The sequence below is a fragment of the Nymphalis io genome, chromosome 2, assembly GCF_905147045.1.
Source record: "Nymphalis io chromosome 2, ilAglIoxx1.1, whole genome shotgun sequence".
Taxonomy (NCBI): Eukaryota; Metazoa; Arthropoda; class Insecta; order Lepidoptera; family Nymphalidae; genus Nymphalis; species Nymphalis io.
Genome location: NC_065889.1, coordinates 12,508,586 through 12,523,345, shown reverse-complemented (window position 1 = coordinate 12,523,345; position 14,760 = coordinate 12,508,586). Strand labels below are relative to the sequence as shown.

The following is a 14,760-nucleotide window of genomic DNA, read 5'->3' as shown; positions in this document are numbered from 1 at the left end:
TCGGTTAAGATTCACGCGTTTTTAGTAAAATACTTTCTATATTGTCTTTCTTGCTATCTAGCGTTAAGGAACATACTTCGAAAACATATCATGTAAAAGAATATGACATTACTTGTTATTCATAAACCATCTTCATACTAATCCAATATAGCTCCTACATAGCTTACGCCCGAGCTATTCCTGCATCTACACAGAATAACGTCAATCCTGAAAGTGTCTTCTATGATCGGACCTCAACTCTGGGTGTGGTAGGACTCATCCGTCTGCGTGTCGTTCTTCTTATTAACAAATTATAAGACAATTATTTTGAAAAAGAAAAAAAAAGTTCCTCAAACTAAGGCTCTACATGAAAAAATAAATCACATAATCACAAAAATAAATAAGGGTCTAAATATATATACATATCTGTCCAAATTATCCGTCAAAATCGCTCTGCACTTAACGGTATAAACGCAAGTGCTAAAGGTCTTATCGGCCAGTACGTCTCGTTTTGTCTCTTGTGCAAGTGCATCACCCGCTTATTGATATAGTGCCGGAATTAATTCATTTCCGTTCGAATATTGAGAATAATTTAGCAAGCCGTATTTTAGGTACGTATATATAAATACTAAAACTTTTTTTATAAATGTTCAAAATCAATTTTAATAATAATAAACTTACTTTTTAATATATGTTGTATACTACAATAATATAAATAATTCATATTAATTGTTCCCTGGAAAATTGTTTTGTCGGGATCCCTTATTTTTTTCAGAATCTGTATTTAATATCTTCAAGTTCTTATCCAGTCACGTAACTGTTATAAAAAACGGATCTTTTGTAGTATAGTGACACAAACCAGACATATTTCACAAATTAAATTTAAACTAAACAAAAACATTCGACAATGACATTTTTCTTAATTTAAATTTAACTTAAGAAACATTTCAAACGGTCAGCAACCGGTCAATTAATTCAAATTGAACGCCTAATAGTCTAATTCACTCATTGATGGAATCTTTGGACACGTTTTACGTGTCAAAAGTTTCACCAAGAGTAAAAATAGCAGACCATATTATTATTATTTAACTATTGATACACATGTGTAGAAAACTCTCAGAATTCTTGTTGTGCCATTTTTTCAAAAACCGGTATTATTATCGAAGTGCACGTTTACAAAGAAAGGAGAGAGTAGAATACCGATTACACTATAAAAACGGTTGTTTACGTGTAATTAAGCGGAATGATACTGTGCAAGTACAATCTATAGGGACTGCATCAGACGGTCGACGTATCAATAAGTAAATAATAATCTTTATCCGACTTCGAAAATCATATCCATTCTTAATACTAAGTACTGTATAGATGACAATATAACGCCTATGTGTGAGCGCAAGTCCAAGGCAATCCGATGCGACAAAAAATAGATCACGCGTCAATAGACCAACTGGCTTTTGAATTTTCAAGAAAGTAGTGTAACTTCCAATTTATTCTGAGCTCTTACAAGAATTTCTAGGTAAAATATTTTATCTGTCTTATCTGAAGTCTACGGGCCATTACAAGCTTTCATTCGACCAAGAAGTTAGATCAATACGTATACATAAAACCAAGAAGTTTAAAAAGGCTTCTTTATTGATAAATATTAAAAGACATAAGGCTAATAAATATTAAAGAATTACTGATATTGTCTTTTTTATATATAGAATAGGTAGGCGGACGAGCATATGGGCCACCTGATGGTAATTGGTCACCAACGCCCTTAGACATTGTCTTTGAAGAAATATAAACCATTCCTCACATCGCCAACGCGTCACCAACCTTGGGACCACCAACTAAGATGTTATGTCCCTTGTGGCTGTAATTACACTGGCTCAACCACACTTCAAACCGGAACACAACAATACCAAGTACTGTTTTGCGGTAGAAATATATCATTGTATTTTTCAATTGAAATGTTAGTTTTGCATCAAATAAGTGAAGTTCCTTATCATCATTTGAACTTAAGATTGCACCGAATGCATAATACGATTTTATCTTTGTATTAGAACCATAATCTTCCGTGACGAGATTGCTGATTAATTTATTTACATGACAAACATTTATCTTTCATAATGTTATTACGCACTTGAGAAAATAATTGACAGATTTTATTAAAGCTCTTTTTAATATTTTGAAAACTCAAATGAAAATACATTGTGTCGACTCACGTCTCTGTGTGTACGTGAAATTGAGAACTTATTTAATTGACTTTTGTTAGTACTTGTATTATGTGATTGATTTCTTGATGTTCTGATTCGAATAAATATGTTTGATTCAAAATTGGATCGGAATTGAATCGGGAACGTATTGTAATCGTTATAAATTAGTAGAATTTAGTCCAGTCCAGTACGTGAAGGAATGAAGAATATACTTGCATTTACGCGCACTTGCGTACTATAATATTTTAAAAATAAATTAGATTATAAATACTTCATGCATTCACTAAAATGTACCGCTGAAACTTTTGATTCAAAATAATTTTACTATATTTCTTAAATATTACATAACTAACAATATAACTGTAAAAAGTAATGTGTTCAAAATTAATATGTTCGTTACTCAATCGTAAGAAAAAAAATCATTGATTATATCGTAAATTGGAACGTAGCTTTTCTATAATTAAATAAAAGAGATTGCCAAGCGGTCGTTCGAACGAAATATTTAAAAGAAATTTATGTTTTTATTTTTATTTTTTTGTAATGAGTAATTATTTTTAATACTTGGGTGAGAATAGTAATATTGTCTGTGGTTTTTCGCTAATTTTTTTATTACGGAATCCACTTTTCTGTACGTATTTATGCCATGACACACTAACCGACGATATATTACAAAATATTTCGTTCCTATTCTTCTTGAATAAAATTTGACAATAAAAATGTCCTATAAATAATTACGCCATTACTTATAAAGTTTGATTAGCGGCTGTTAGTTAACTAAACACTAATTTGTAATTTCTCTCTTTCTGTCATTATTGATTTGACATTCGTAAGAAGAAACAGCTTTATTTAACTTAAACGACATTTATTAGTAAGGCCGTATTATTTAAGAAAAGTGCGAATAATTAAAGCAAAATTTAGATTGGTTTAAATTTAGAAGCACAAAAAACCAGACAATAAAAAACAATTTATTTAATTGCCTTGTAAATAACCAAACTGGCAAATATTTTTTAATTTGTCGTGATTATGAATTTAATTTTTAATTGTGCTTACTAGTAATGCTGTTTTTCACCTATATTGAAGGGATTATTTCTTCGTATTTTTATTTTGAATTGAGACAGCTTTGAGCTAGATAAAATACACAATTCCAATGTTGAATCAGACTGCAAATAGTACTCTTTTGTGAACTAAAGTTTATTTGTTTACCGATAAACATTTTAACAATTTTATCTCCTTAATCTCTATAATTTTCTTATACTTATACAAAGGGTAGGGACTTCTTAAAAACTTTGTGAGGCAAGATGAACCATTCAATATCGATATCAACAATACCGTGCAATATCATACCCTGAAAAGAGCTTTAATTTTACATTAAAACGTATATAATATCTGTAGTTAATAGTAAAATAATATTATTTTAGGCTGGTGAGCGTGTGGGGCCCATAGGCCGGTATATCTACTTAGGACCTAGTTTTCGCCTGCGTATTGAGAGTTCTCTACCATATAAAAAGTTGCCAATGTCCTTAGTTGGGGTTCAAGCTTGCTTCATACAAAATTTTATCAAAATCGGTTTAGTTATGAAAGCGTAACAAACAGAGTCAAAGTTATTTTGAATGTTAAAAGCTTTCGAATTTAAAAAGATTTGAAACATTTTTAGGAGTTACATAATGTACTTGACGTTTTTTTATACGTGTATTATTTCTTTGTAGATCTAACAGCTTTCATAAAAAATAATACTGCAAAGAGTATCCAGGGGATTGTACTTTCGAGGTAGTTAAGAATTAAAAATTATATTACTTCTATAATTTACATAACGTAACCTTATTTGTGCAACGCTTATGTTCGTGTGTGTTGTCACATTTGTGTATATAAAAGTAATTTATCATGCACACATTCATGATCACATGATTGACCAATATGTTCCGTTTAGAAGGATGAATGGACCAGTGTAATTACACTCACAAAGATAATAGCAGATATCACGTCTGACAGCGCAGAGTAATGACTGATTCATACCTATTTCTCAAATTCAAATTATTGCATATTGTAGTTTCTAATGTTGGTGGGTACAAAATGCTTAGCACAGCTACACCATTCTGTGATGAAAATTAAATTTCTTAAAATGTTCAAATGTAATCGATTCACACGAAACAACAATAATAAAATAACAAACTAACAGCCAATGCACCACCTTGGAAAATAAGATGTTATGTCTCTTGTGCCTGTAGTTACACTGGCTCACTCAGCATTCAAACCGGAACGCAACAATAAAAAATATTGCTATTTGACGGTAGAATATCTGATGGGTGGTATCTACCTAGATGAGCTTGCACAAAGCCTTACCACCAAATATTTTTATTATCTTTGTGACTAACAAAATAATTGTTACATGAATTAAGAAATTGTTATTATTATCCTAACTAATATAAATATAAAACTTTTATTAATAATAAATATAAACGATGATCATGAAATTTTTCATACACGTTGACAGAGGTACAGAAAAATATGGACGTAACATACTTCACACGCGGGCGAAGGTGTGTGCGGAAACTAGTTTTGTATTGTCTGTAGAGATGACATTGATATGATACCTGATAGCACGTGTTAGTTCATATCTTCATTTGATAAATTGTTCAAATAAAAACATTTTCAGATTCAAATGGGTTTTACAAGAAACTGGGATTCCTCCTGCCCTCGAGTTTGGAACGCATGGCAGACGGACGGTACGAAATGGGTTATACAGGACCTGGCACCAGAAGACGACGATACAGCTCTTGAAATACTTGTAAACCATCTCCTACCTGATGAAACTTTGTGTAATCTCAGTGGTAAGTAGGTTTTTAGATAATTTTGTAGTCAATACATATGAACGCCTGGGAGGGGTAGAGGCTAGCTTATTAACTTGCTCAAGTGCAAAGAAGCACGGCCATCATCCAATCGGGTCCCGCCATACTTTTCCATTCCGTCGTGTTGCTTTCCAGTAGAAGGGTGAATTGGTCAGTATAACTACTGGCACAAGGAACATAACATCTTCGTTCCTATGGCGACGCATTGACGTTTGGAATGAATATAAAATATTTCTTACATCGCCAATATCTATGGGCGGATGTGACCACTTACCATCAGGCGGCCCATTTGCCCATCCAACCTTTTTTTATTTATAAAATAAGAAGGTGGAGGACGAGCATAGCTTGCACAAAGCTCTACCACCAGTAATACTACAACATAAATAAAAATTAACCTTGAATTTCTGGCCTAGTCCCGCAATTAATGACATACAGTACAGTAACAGCCTGTAAATGTCCCACTGCTGGGCTAAGGCCTCCTCTCCTTTTTTGAGGAGAAGGTTTGGAGCTTATTCCACCACGCTGCTCCAGTGCGGGTTGGTAGAATACACATGTGGCAGAATTCCGATGAAATTAGACACATGCAGGTTTCCTCACGATGTTTTCCTTCACCGAAAAGCACGAGATGAATTATAAACAGAAATTAAGCACATGTAAATTCAGAGGTGCTCGCCCGGGTTTGAACCCACGTTCATCGGTTAAGATTCACGCGTTCTTACCACTGGGCCATCTTGAATTAATGACATGCAAGTATCTAATTACGTCTCCTACTCAGATTTCACAGAAGACGCGATGAGTGTTGAAAGTATTGTTACGTATTGGAAGAAATGCCTGTCTCAGCGAATGAGCCTCGGCTGTTACACCGACGTCGATGGTAAGAAAACCCTAGTCGCCCTAAACGTGTGCATCGTGGAACGCATCGAAGACAAATTCCCAACCGACGAGGTATTGTTTGTATTATATTATCACTATTTTTAAAAGGTAAAAGTAGCATATGTTCAATATGTCCTTCCTTGGGGTTCAAGCTTGCTCTGTACCAAATTTCAATTTTACTTCAGTGGTTTAGCCGTGAAAGTGTATCAGACAGAGTTACTTTCGCATTTATAATTAAAGGATGACCTGCTGATAAGCTTAACTGTTTCAAAAAGATCACCATACACGAGATCTAATGTTATATCCCCAGTGCATAATATATTTATACTGAGTCAACATTCGAATCGTTACACGATACTGAATGTTGATGTCTGCTTGTGTTTGTACACCTGTACGACGCCCTAGCACTGATTTGATTACACCAGCGTAGTTGTCCAAAGACCTGCATGATGTGCACGACGACTCCCTAACACTAATACACCAGCCTAGTAAAGATTGGAAGTTGGTAGTGTTTATTATACAACTAGCAAAGCGTTTCAAACGAATTTACTCTAGAAGCCGCATTCGCTTTTAGTTAGATGTTATTACAAAATTAAACGTTTATGAGAAGCATACCATGGCTGTTACGAGTAATTGAACCGTCTCCTGTCTTATCTGATCAATTAAAATAAACTCAACGTTGTTCCAGATAATTTATCAACGCACAAAAGTTAACTTAATTAATGCTTAATTACTTAGCTAATGGTTATGATATAAGGGAGTCAAACTTATAACTCTTACTAGCAAAATGCAGTAACTCGCGCGTTCTTTCAACTTTGTCGATTAAATATGTATATTATAAAGACTCTAGTAATTATTTTAGTTCACCTTCGTTTTCACCAGCGGCGCTGATAGTGTATGTATGGAAGAACATCCAATTAAGATTAATTTATATATATACTAGCTAATTGTCCCAGGTAGATAAGAAGAAGAAGAGAAATAATTCGCCCAGGTAGATAAGAAGAAAGATTTATTTTGGGTATGATTTACGTAAAATCCGTTCTTAGTCTACGTCGGGGAAGGAGTAACAGTGACAAATTTCAAGTCAATCGGGAGAATAGCTTAGAAGACCTCGTGATGAGTGGTATTTCGCTTATACAAAACTCGTACCATGGGTACTAATCCCAGCGACTTTTTTTTTCAATTTAATGAATTATATCGAAATTCAATAAAATCCATTCAGCATCACGTCCAGTACGTCGTTGATCTTTTTCAAATGATAAATATGGCGCGATGAAACTGAAAATCCCTATATTTGCAGAGAATCTTGTGTTCGTATTTATTAAAAAATACACACGTTACGATTATAATAATATGATTACGAGCATAGGCGTAAGGCGTGGGCGACGTGAGTCACCGTATAAGATCTCGCGATCCAGTGGGCCCCGTGAATCGGAGGTTTATGCATTACTTAAACGCCGTGAATGCGACGAAAATTTTTTACAAAATTTTTCATTAACATTATTGGCACTAATATCGATTACTACTAGTACTAAATATGTTTTTATTCGAATTAGCAGAGAGCCTCGAAAAATGTATCTTGCTCACGTAAATTTATTCTGCCCTGCCACTGATTATGAGTAAAGTCAAGTGAATAATGTTAATGGATAATAATGTTAATGTGTTATCTAAGAAGCTGGAGCTCCAAACAAAGCTAAGCGGGTTGGTAGAATACACATGTGGCAAAATTTCAATGGAATTAGACACATGCAGGTTTTCTCACGATATTTTCTTTCGCTGTTAAGCACGAGATGAATTATAAACACAAATTAAGCACATGAAAATTCAGTGGTTGCGTACTTGCCCGGGTTTGAACCCACGATCATCGGTTAAGATTCACGCGTTCTCACCACTAAGCTATCTCTGCTACAATTAACTAAAATCAAATAATTTGCGTTTGTGGTACTCTACCGTCCGCAAATAAATAAGTAAACAAATACTTTTTATACATATTCTTTCACTTTATAGGTGGTTGGTGGTATTCACGTTAAATGTTATTTTTAATTATGAATTTCTTGACCTCCAGTCTTCAACTTCGTTGTCATCCTCGTCCTCGCTGTCATTCCAAAAAAAAAAAAATTATTTGATAATTTTAGAACGTAAATATAAACAAACATTCATTCGGAAAAAAAATATTTAAAAATATATTCATTCAAATAAAAAAAAACTCAGCTAATTTATATTTATTGTGACTTTTTTTTAAACGTATAGATTCACTTTCCCACTTATATTTTATTATGAACTAATTGGTAGAGAAATAAATAATAGACAATATGATGCTTCTAGAGCGAGATTTTGCGCAAATTCTAGTCATATATATGTAATAGCATGATAGGCTAAGAACTCACGAAGCGGTTTTCACACGCGCCCGCCGCCATTCTATGTACTATGTACTATGACTATGTATGTAAAAAATTGAATACATATTCACGAGGCGTTTTACGCAACGTGTACGATTGTTTGCGGATCCCGCTGCACCGGCGGGTTGCCCGCCGTAGTAGAATCACGCGGGTCACGGGTCACCCGCAGCTTCAGCGGAATTCACCCTCGCGCTTTGCGATTGGTTTGCGCGCGGCGCGCGTACAGAAATTTGAAACCATATTGTATAGCCACCAAGTTTGCATATAACCGCAACCGCGGCGGCCGCGGTAACCGAACAGAACTGCGGTTTTGGGAATTTAGAAATAAAACAGCTATTCCGCCACCGCTGCGGGCGCGGGTAAAAACCGCTCCATGAGTTCTTAGCCGTAGCTAGCTCAAACTGGTTTATTCCGGTTTTAGTCACTGTATTACAAACTACAATCGCATAAATGTCTCCAAGCTGATATATCTTAGCCTTCACTTTACACGGGTTAGATGCATAACGTTAGTTTTTTTTAAAGACAATAAATAAAGATATATACAGCCAATATAAAAATAGGCCTGCTTTTGCACTTGTTTTCCAAAAGCGGTGAGATGACGCACGTACTACACCTTCCTAACTTCTTACTTCCTACTAACCTTTGTTTTACAATGTTTCAAAGGAAAATTTAAAACAAAGACACCTAAAAATACACAGTTGGTACTCAATACACTATGTTATAAATAGTTTATTTTAGCTGACTTCAAAAAAGGAGAAGGTTCTCAATTCGGTTGTATTTTTTAATATTTGTTACCACAGTACTCCGTCACTTATAAACCGATTTGGAATTACTTTTTTATTTGGGAATATTATTTTTTCACCCTATTTTGATTTGAAAAAATAGGGCTCTAATTTTATTTGAAATCGGTTTTGTTTTTTAAATATTTAATTATTTTTTATTTTATACACTCACCGCAGACCTTTGCGTTTGTGCCTTTTAAGTTACCTATTTTATTTCATGTTAGACCTTATATTGCTACGTTACATTCTTATAAATAATAAATTTAGTTATATATGATAAAGATGAAAAAAAACTATTTAATATAAATTGCGTTTGCCTATATATCACAATCGTGAAAAATGAAATCTGGTTGTTCTTCTTAACCTTTAATTTTTTATTGCCTTAAGTATAAAGTAAATATATTGAAAATAAATATGGCTCAGTGATTAGAACGCGTGTATCTTAGCTATGAATTGCAGTTCAAACCATGTCGGTCCATCTTTTTATCAGCAGTTTTTATTCTAAATGAGGTGCCCAAAAAAGTACATTCCACGTACACATAGATAGTAAATATATTGTAATAATAATTGTATAATATATTGTAGTAAATATATTATGACTGCCTCGTTGGTCTAGTGGCTACGTATAAGGCCGCAGAACCTGGGTTCAAATCCTAGGTCGGGCTAATAAAAATATATTGAGTTTTTCTGTGAAAAATTCTCAGCAGCAGCCCGAAGTCTGGAAGTTGGAAGTGTTATACACTCCCGTGCCTCGGAAAGCACGTAAAGCCGTTGGTTCTGCGCCTGAACTCTTTCCAGTCGTGTCGGATTGCCGTCCCATCGGATTATAAGAGTTTGGGAATAGAGAGCGCACCTGTGTTTGCGCACACGCTTGTGCACTATAAATCTCCTGCGCAGTCGGCTCATCTCTCTTGAGATTGGCCGCTATTGTATTTTTTATTTTATATATTATATTTAATTTAAAAAATGAATAACGACGTAATTTTTAACCTCTCTAAACTTGGAGTTTTTGGGAGTTTTTGGGAGTTTTTATTTCAAAACATTATGTAATGCAATATGAATTTTAAGTATATTTTGTCATCTTCCACCATAATAGAGCACAGAGAAAGATAAATAAAACAATGGACGTTCAAGACGATGCATACTACTTGCATTAAAAATATGCATGTGAATTAAAACCGAGATGGCCCAGTGGTAAGAACGCGTTAATCTTAACTGATGATCGTGGGTTCAAACCCGGGCAAGCACCACTGAATTTTCATGTGCTTAATTTGTGATTAAGCCGAGATGGCCCTGTGGTAAGAACGCGTGAATCTTAACCGATGATCGTTGTTGAATTTGATCGATGATGAATTTTCATGTGCTTAATTTGTGATTAAGCCGAGATGGCCCTGTGGTAAGAACGCGTGAATCTTAACCGATGATCGTGGGTTCAAACCCGGGCAAGCACCACTGAATTTTCATGTGCTTAATTTGTGATTATAATTCATCTCGTGCTTTACGGTGAAGGAAAACATCGTGAGGAAACCTGCATGTGTCTAATTTCACTGAAGTTCTGCCACATGTGAATTCTACCAACCCGCATTGGAGCAGCGTGGTGGAATAAGCTCCAAACCTTCTCCTCAAAAAGAGGAGAGGAGGCCTTTAGCCCAGCAGTGGGATATTCACAGGCTGTTACGGTAATTTGTGATTATAATTCATCTCTTGATTTACGGTGAAGGAAAACATTGTGAGGAAACCTGCATGCGTCTAATTTCACTGAAATTCTGTCACATGTGTATTCCACCAACCCGCATTGGAGCAGCGTGATGGAATAAGCTCCAAACCTTCTCCTTAAAAAGAGGAGAGGAGGCCTTTAGCCCAGCAGTGGGACATTCACAGGTTGTTACGGTATGTGAATTAAATTCCTATCTACCCATGCAAACGCTCATACAGAAATTGGCCATGTCCTTTATAGCTTACTAGTTTTCACCTGTTTCTTCTTTTGTACGCGAGAGAGGGAGGTACTTTGTCGTTTTCTGACCCCTGATAACTTGTTAGCGACATTTCATTATGATCTTTTAAGTACATAAGGCGTTAAAGAGTAAGAAACAACCAACAAATACAGATATAAAAAATCTTATTGTCTCGTTTATAATATTAGTAGGAATAGTGTGAGGCTTAACAAATAAATCCAATTCAGTTTATTTTATATGTTATATATTTAAATATATACAGATAAAAATTAAAAATAGTTACTGTACAAATCGTGACCGAGTGGAATGGTAACAAGAATGCTAACAGCATTTCTCCTTTGAATCAGAATTCCGATTTTCTAGGCGAAAAATGAACCAGCCCTCCTGCTACCAGTAGAGGCAATAAGATGAGGAAATAATATATGATATTTATTGGTTTCAGATAAAAGGCGCCGCATGGATAAATGTTCTTAAAGCGCTGGAGTATGTTGAAGCCAAGTGTAATTCCTTCGAGTATCTTGGCGTGGACGAACTATTGTACGCACTTGGTCTAGTTGTGAAGACTGAATATAGAGGGCACAAATTGGGGAGCAAAATTTTAGCAGCTAGGTGAGACATAACGAAATGTTTTAAATTGACATAATGTTTTTATTTATAAACTGATTGTAATAAAACAAAAACTAAATTTTAAGTGACGTTTGTCACAATATAATCGTGAAAACCGAATATTACAGACAAACATACAAAAAGACAAAAATTCAAACAATCAGTGTTTTTGATTCAATTGCGTTGATAAAGGCCCCCGATAATAGTTTTATTCATATATGTACAGACGGCGAACCATGTTCAACATATTCTAATAATATAAATCAATTTCCCTCCATTTTATAAGACGTTAAATTTATTTATAAAAAATATATTAATGTTCGTGGATATATGGTTAAATTTTTTTCTGCAGGGAACCTCTTTGTATATCTCAAGGTCTAAAAGTAACCTCCACAGTGTTTACCGGACCAGCTTCACAGAAGTCAGCAGCAAGGTGTGGGTTCGAGACAATGGTGACGGTATCGTTGAAAGAATTCGCAGAACAAGGGTTGAACTACCCGCCAGATGAAAAGAGAGTTGTCAAAGTGATGTACAAAAGATTTGATTGAATCTAAGCCACTGATTTTATATAGTGAATTAATTGCATTGTATATGTTACCGGCCAAACCCGGACAAACTAGTTTCTACAAGGCTAAATCGCTTTCGTCTACGCGTGTTGGGATATACTTAGCCCCAGACAATCTAGTTTGGCCTTATTAGATTAATTAGCTTGGATTCGGATTTGGATGGCCATATATACACCTAGTATTATCATCAAAGGCAGCACCGAGTCTAAAGATATTTTTTTTGTCTATAATATTAGAATATTTTATACTTTAAACACTCGCCCTTCAAGCCGGAACACAGCAATAATAAGCATTGCATACATGCTGCTTGGCTACCGCCAAGTCTACCAGTCTGGGCTTGCATATAATTTCTGATTATAATTCATGTTGTGGTTGACGGTGAAGGAAAACATCGCGAGGAAACCTGCATGTATCTATTTTCACTAAATTTCTGCCACATGTGTATTCCACCAAGCCGCATTGGAGTAGCGTGGTGGAATACGCTCCAAACCTTCTCCTTAAAAAGGGAGAGGAGGCCTTAGCTCAGCAGTGGGACAGTTAAAGGCTGTTAGTTTTTTTTTATTAAATGTTTATACTGGTGTATATTGATATGAGATTATGTATGAGAATTAAATGTTCCGTAGAAATTGTTCGTTGTTGTTTTGTATGTAATTCACTTAGAGACTATTTTTTTAAAACGAAGTATTAGTTAGTTTTAATAGAAAGTCGAGATGGCCTAGTGGTTAGAACGCGTGCATCTTAACCGATGATCGTGGGTTCAAACCCGGGCAAGCACCACTGAATTTTCATGTGCTTAATTTGTGTTTATAATTCATCTCGTGCTTGACGGTGAAGGACTACATCGTGAGGAAACCTGCATGTGTCTAATTTCATTGAAATTATGCCACATGCGTATTCTACCAACCCGCATTGGAGCAGCGTGGTGGAATAAGCTCCAAACCTACTCCTCAAAAGGGAGAGGAGGCCTTAGCCCAGCAGTGGGACAGTTACAGGCTATTAGTTTTTTTTTAATTAAATTTTTATACTGGTATATATTGATATGAGATTATGTATGAGAATTAAATGTTCCGTAGAAATTGTTCGTTGTTGTTTTGTATGTAATTCACTTAGAGACTATTTTTTTAAAACAAAGTATTAGTTAGTTTTAATAGAAAGTCGAGATGGCCTAGTGGTTAGAACGCGTGCATCTTAACCGATGATCGTGGGTTCAAACCCGGGCAAGCACCACTGAATTTTCATGTGCTTAATTTGTGTTTATAATTCATCTCGTGCTTGACGGTGAAGGAAAACATCGTGAGGAAACCTGCATGTGTCTAATTTCCTTGAAATTATGCCACATGTGTATTCTACCAACCCGCATTGGAGCAGCGTGGTGGAATAAGCTCCAAACCTTCTCCTCAAAAGGGAGAGGAGGCCTTAGCCCAGCAGTGGGACATTAACAGGCTGTTACTAACTAACTAACTAATAGAAAGTCAAACTATGCTTTACTAAGTGTATACACTAACCACACAAATTACCGCTGCTGTATATTTTATACGTAAAGAATAATTTATTTTTGTTTCAAATTTATAAACTAGTGTCAAACAAAAGCCGACTTGTGTTTTTTTTTTACTATTGATAGGCCAGCGTTTGACCGTTGACTAGCCTGATGTTAAGCATCGACACGGTCTAAGATGTAGCACGGTTGCCTATAAGAAACCTGTTTACTCTTGATTTGAAGACACCAACACTGTACCTATCAGGAAATACGGACTCAGGCAAAGCATTCCATAGTTTCGCAGTGCGAATGATGAATGTGGATTCAAAGCGCTTCGTACGTAGGCGGGGAATTTCCACTGTGTACCTATGACGCTTTGGTCGCGTTTGCCTGTTGCGTTCGATAGTAAAATTGTGGTCCACATTATCTATGACCACATTTAACATCTCTGGTCTGCCGCGATTAGTTAAGGTAGAAATCTTATATTAAATTTTTAGCTAATGTGACCGTACCGGTGATTAAGCCCTTTATTTTCTTCGTCATTTACTGTCCAAAAAATGTCATAAATTATACATAATATATTTTCTTATTAATTTACATTATAACTAATTTTGAAATTATTCCAATAAAAATGAAACGCTTATTATATTGTTTTATTTACTAACGCAATTAAAATTTCATTTTGTCATCACATATATATTATTACATGAATTGAAACCAGATATAAAATAATGGGACCCATATTTATTTTTTCGTAATTCTTTAGTTGCAATTCATAATTTTTACTTATGTAAACGCCAAATGACGTCTCATATGGCATAATGACATTATCCCTTTGATATGCAAAAAAATAGACACAGTTATCATTTAATTTGTCTTGTCAATTTGACGCCATCGTGAGCTTCGAGTAGTCTAAGTTTTAAGAATTTTAATTCGTTAACTATGTGCCAGCCTACATAGTTAACGTATTAAAATTCTTAAAACTAAATGAAACAATATTTCAATGGCATGTATTCATCACATGGATCTATCTTTATTTGTAAACATTAAATATGCCGAGTTGATACTTGATAAAAAAA

The 14,760-nt window shown here is 34.9% G+C and overlaps 1 protein-coding gene across 3 annotated transcripts; it reads left to right on the top strand.

Moving 5' to 3' along the window:
• The first annotated feature begins 481 nt into the window (after positions 1–481).
• On the top strand, positions 482–14,324 carry LOC126776826 (uncharacterized). 3 transcript variants are annotated; one of them, XR_007669985.1, is made up of 7 exons: positions 489–590; positions 3,884–3,944; positions 4,831–5,005; positions 5,799–5,968; positions 11,475–11,641; positions 11,991–12,754; positions 13,205–14,324. XR_007669985.1 is itself a non-coding variant. In XM_050499657.1 (6 exons), the coding sequence occupies exons 3-6, from the start codon at positions 4,837–4,839 to the stop codon at positions 12,184–12,186; spliced, it is 702 nt and encodes a 233-aa protein (XP_050355614.1). In that variant the 5' UTR covers positions 489–590; positions 3,884–3,944; positions 4,831–4,836; the 3' UTR covers positions 12,187–12,835. The 3 variants fall into 3 exon arrangements, 2 of the variants coding, with proteins under 2 accessions (XP_050355623.1, XP_050355614.1); XM_050499657.1 differs by lacking the exon at positions 13,205–14,324 and having other exon boundaries at positions 11,991–12,835; XM_050499666.1 differs by lacking the exons at positions 3,884–3,944; positions 13,205–14,324 and having other exon boundaries at positions 482–590; positions 11,991–12,835.
• Positions 14,325–14,760: the final 436 nt, after the last annotated feature.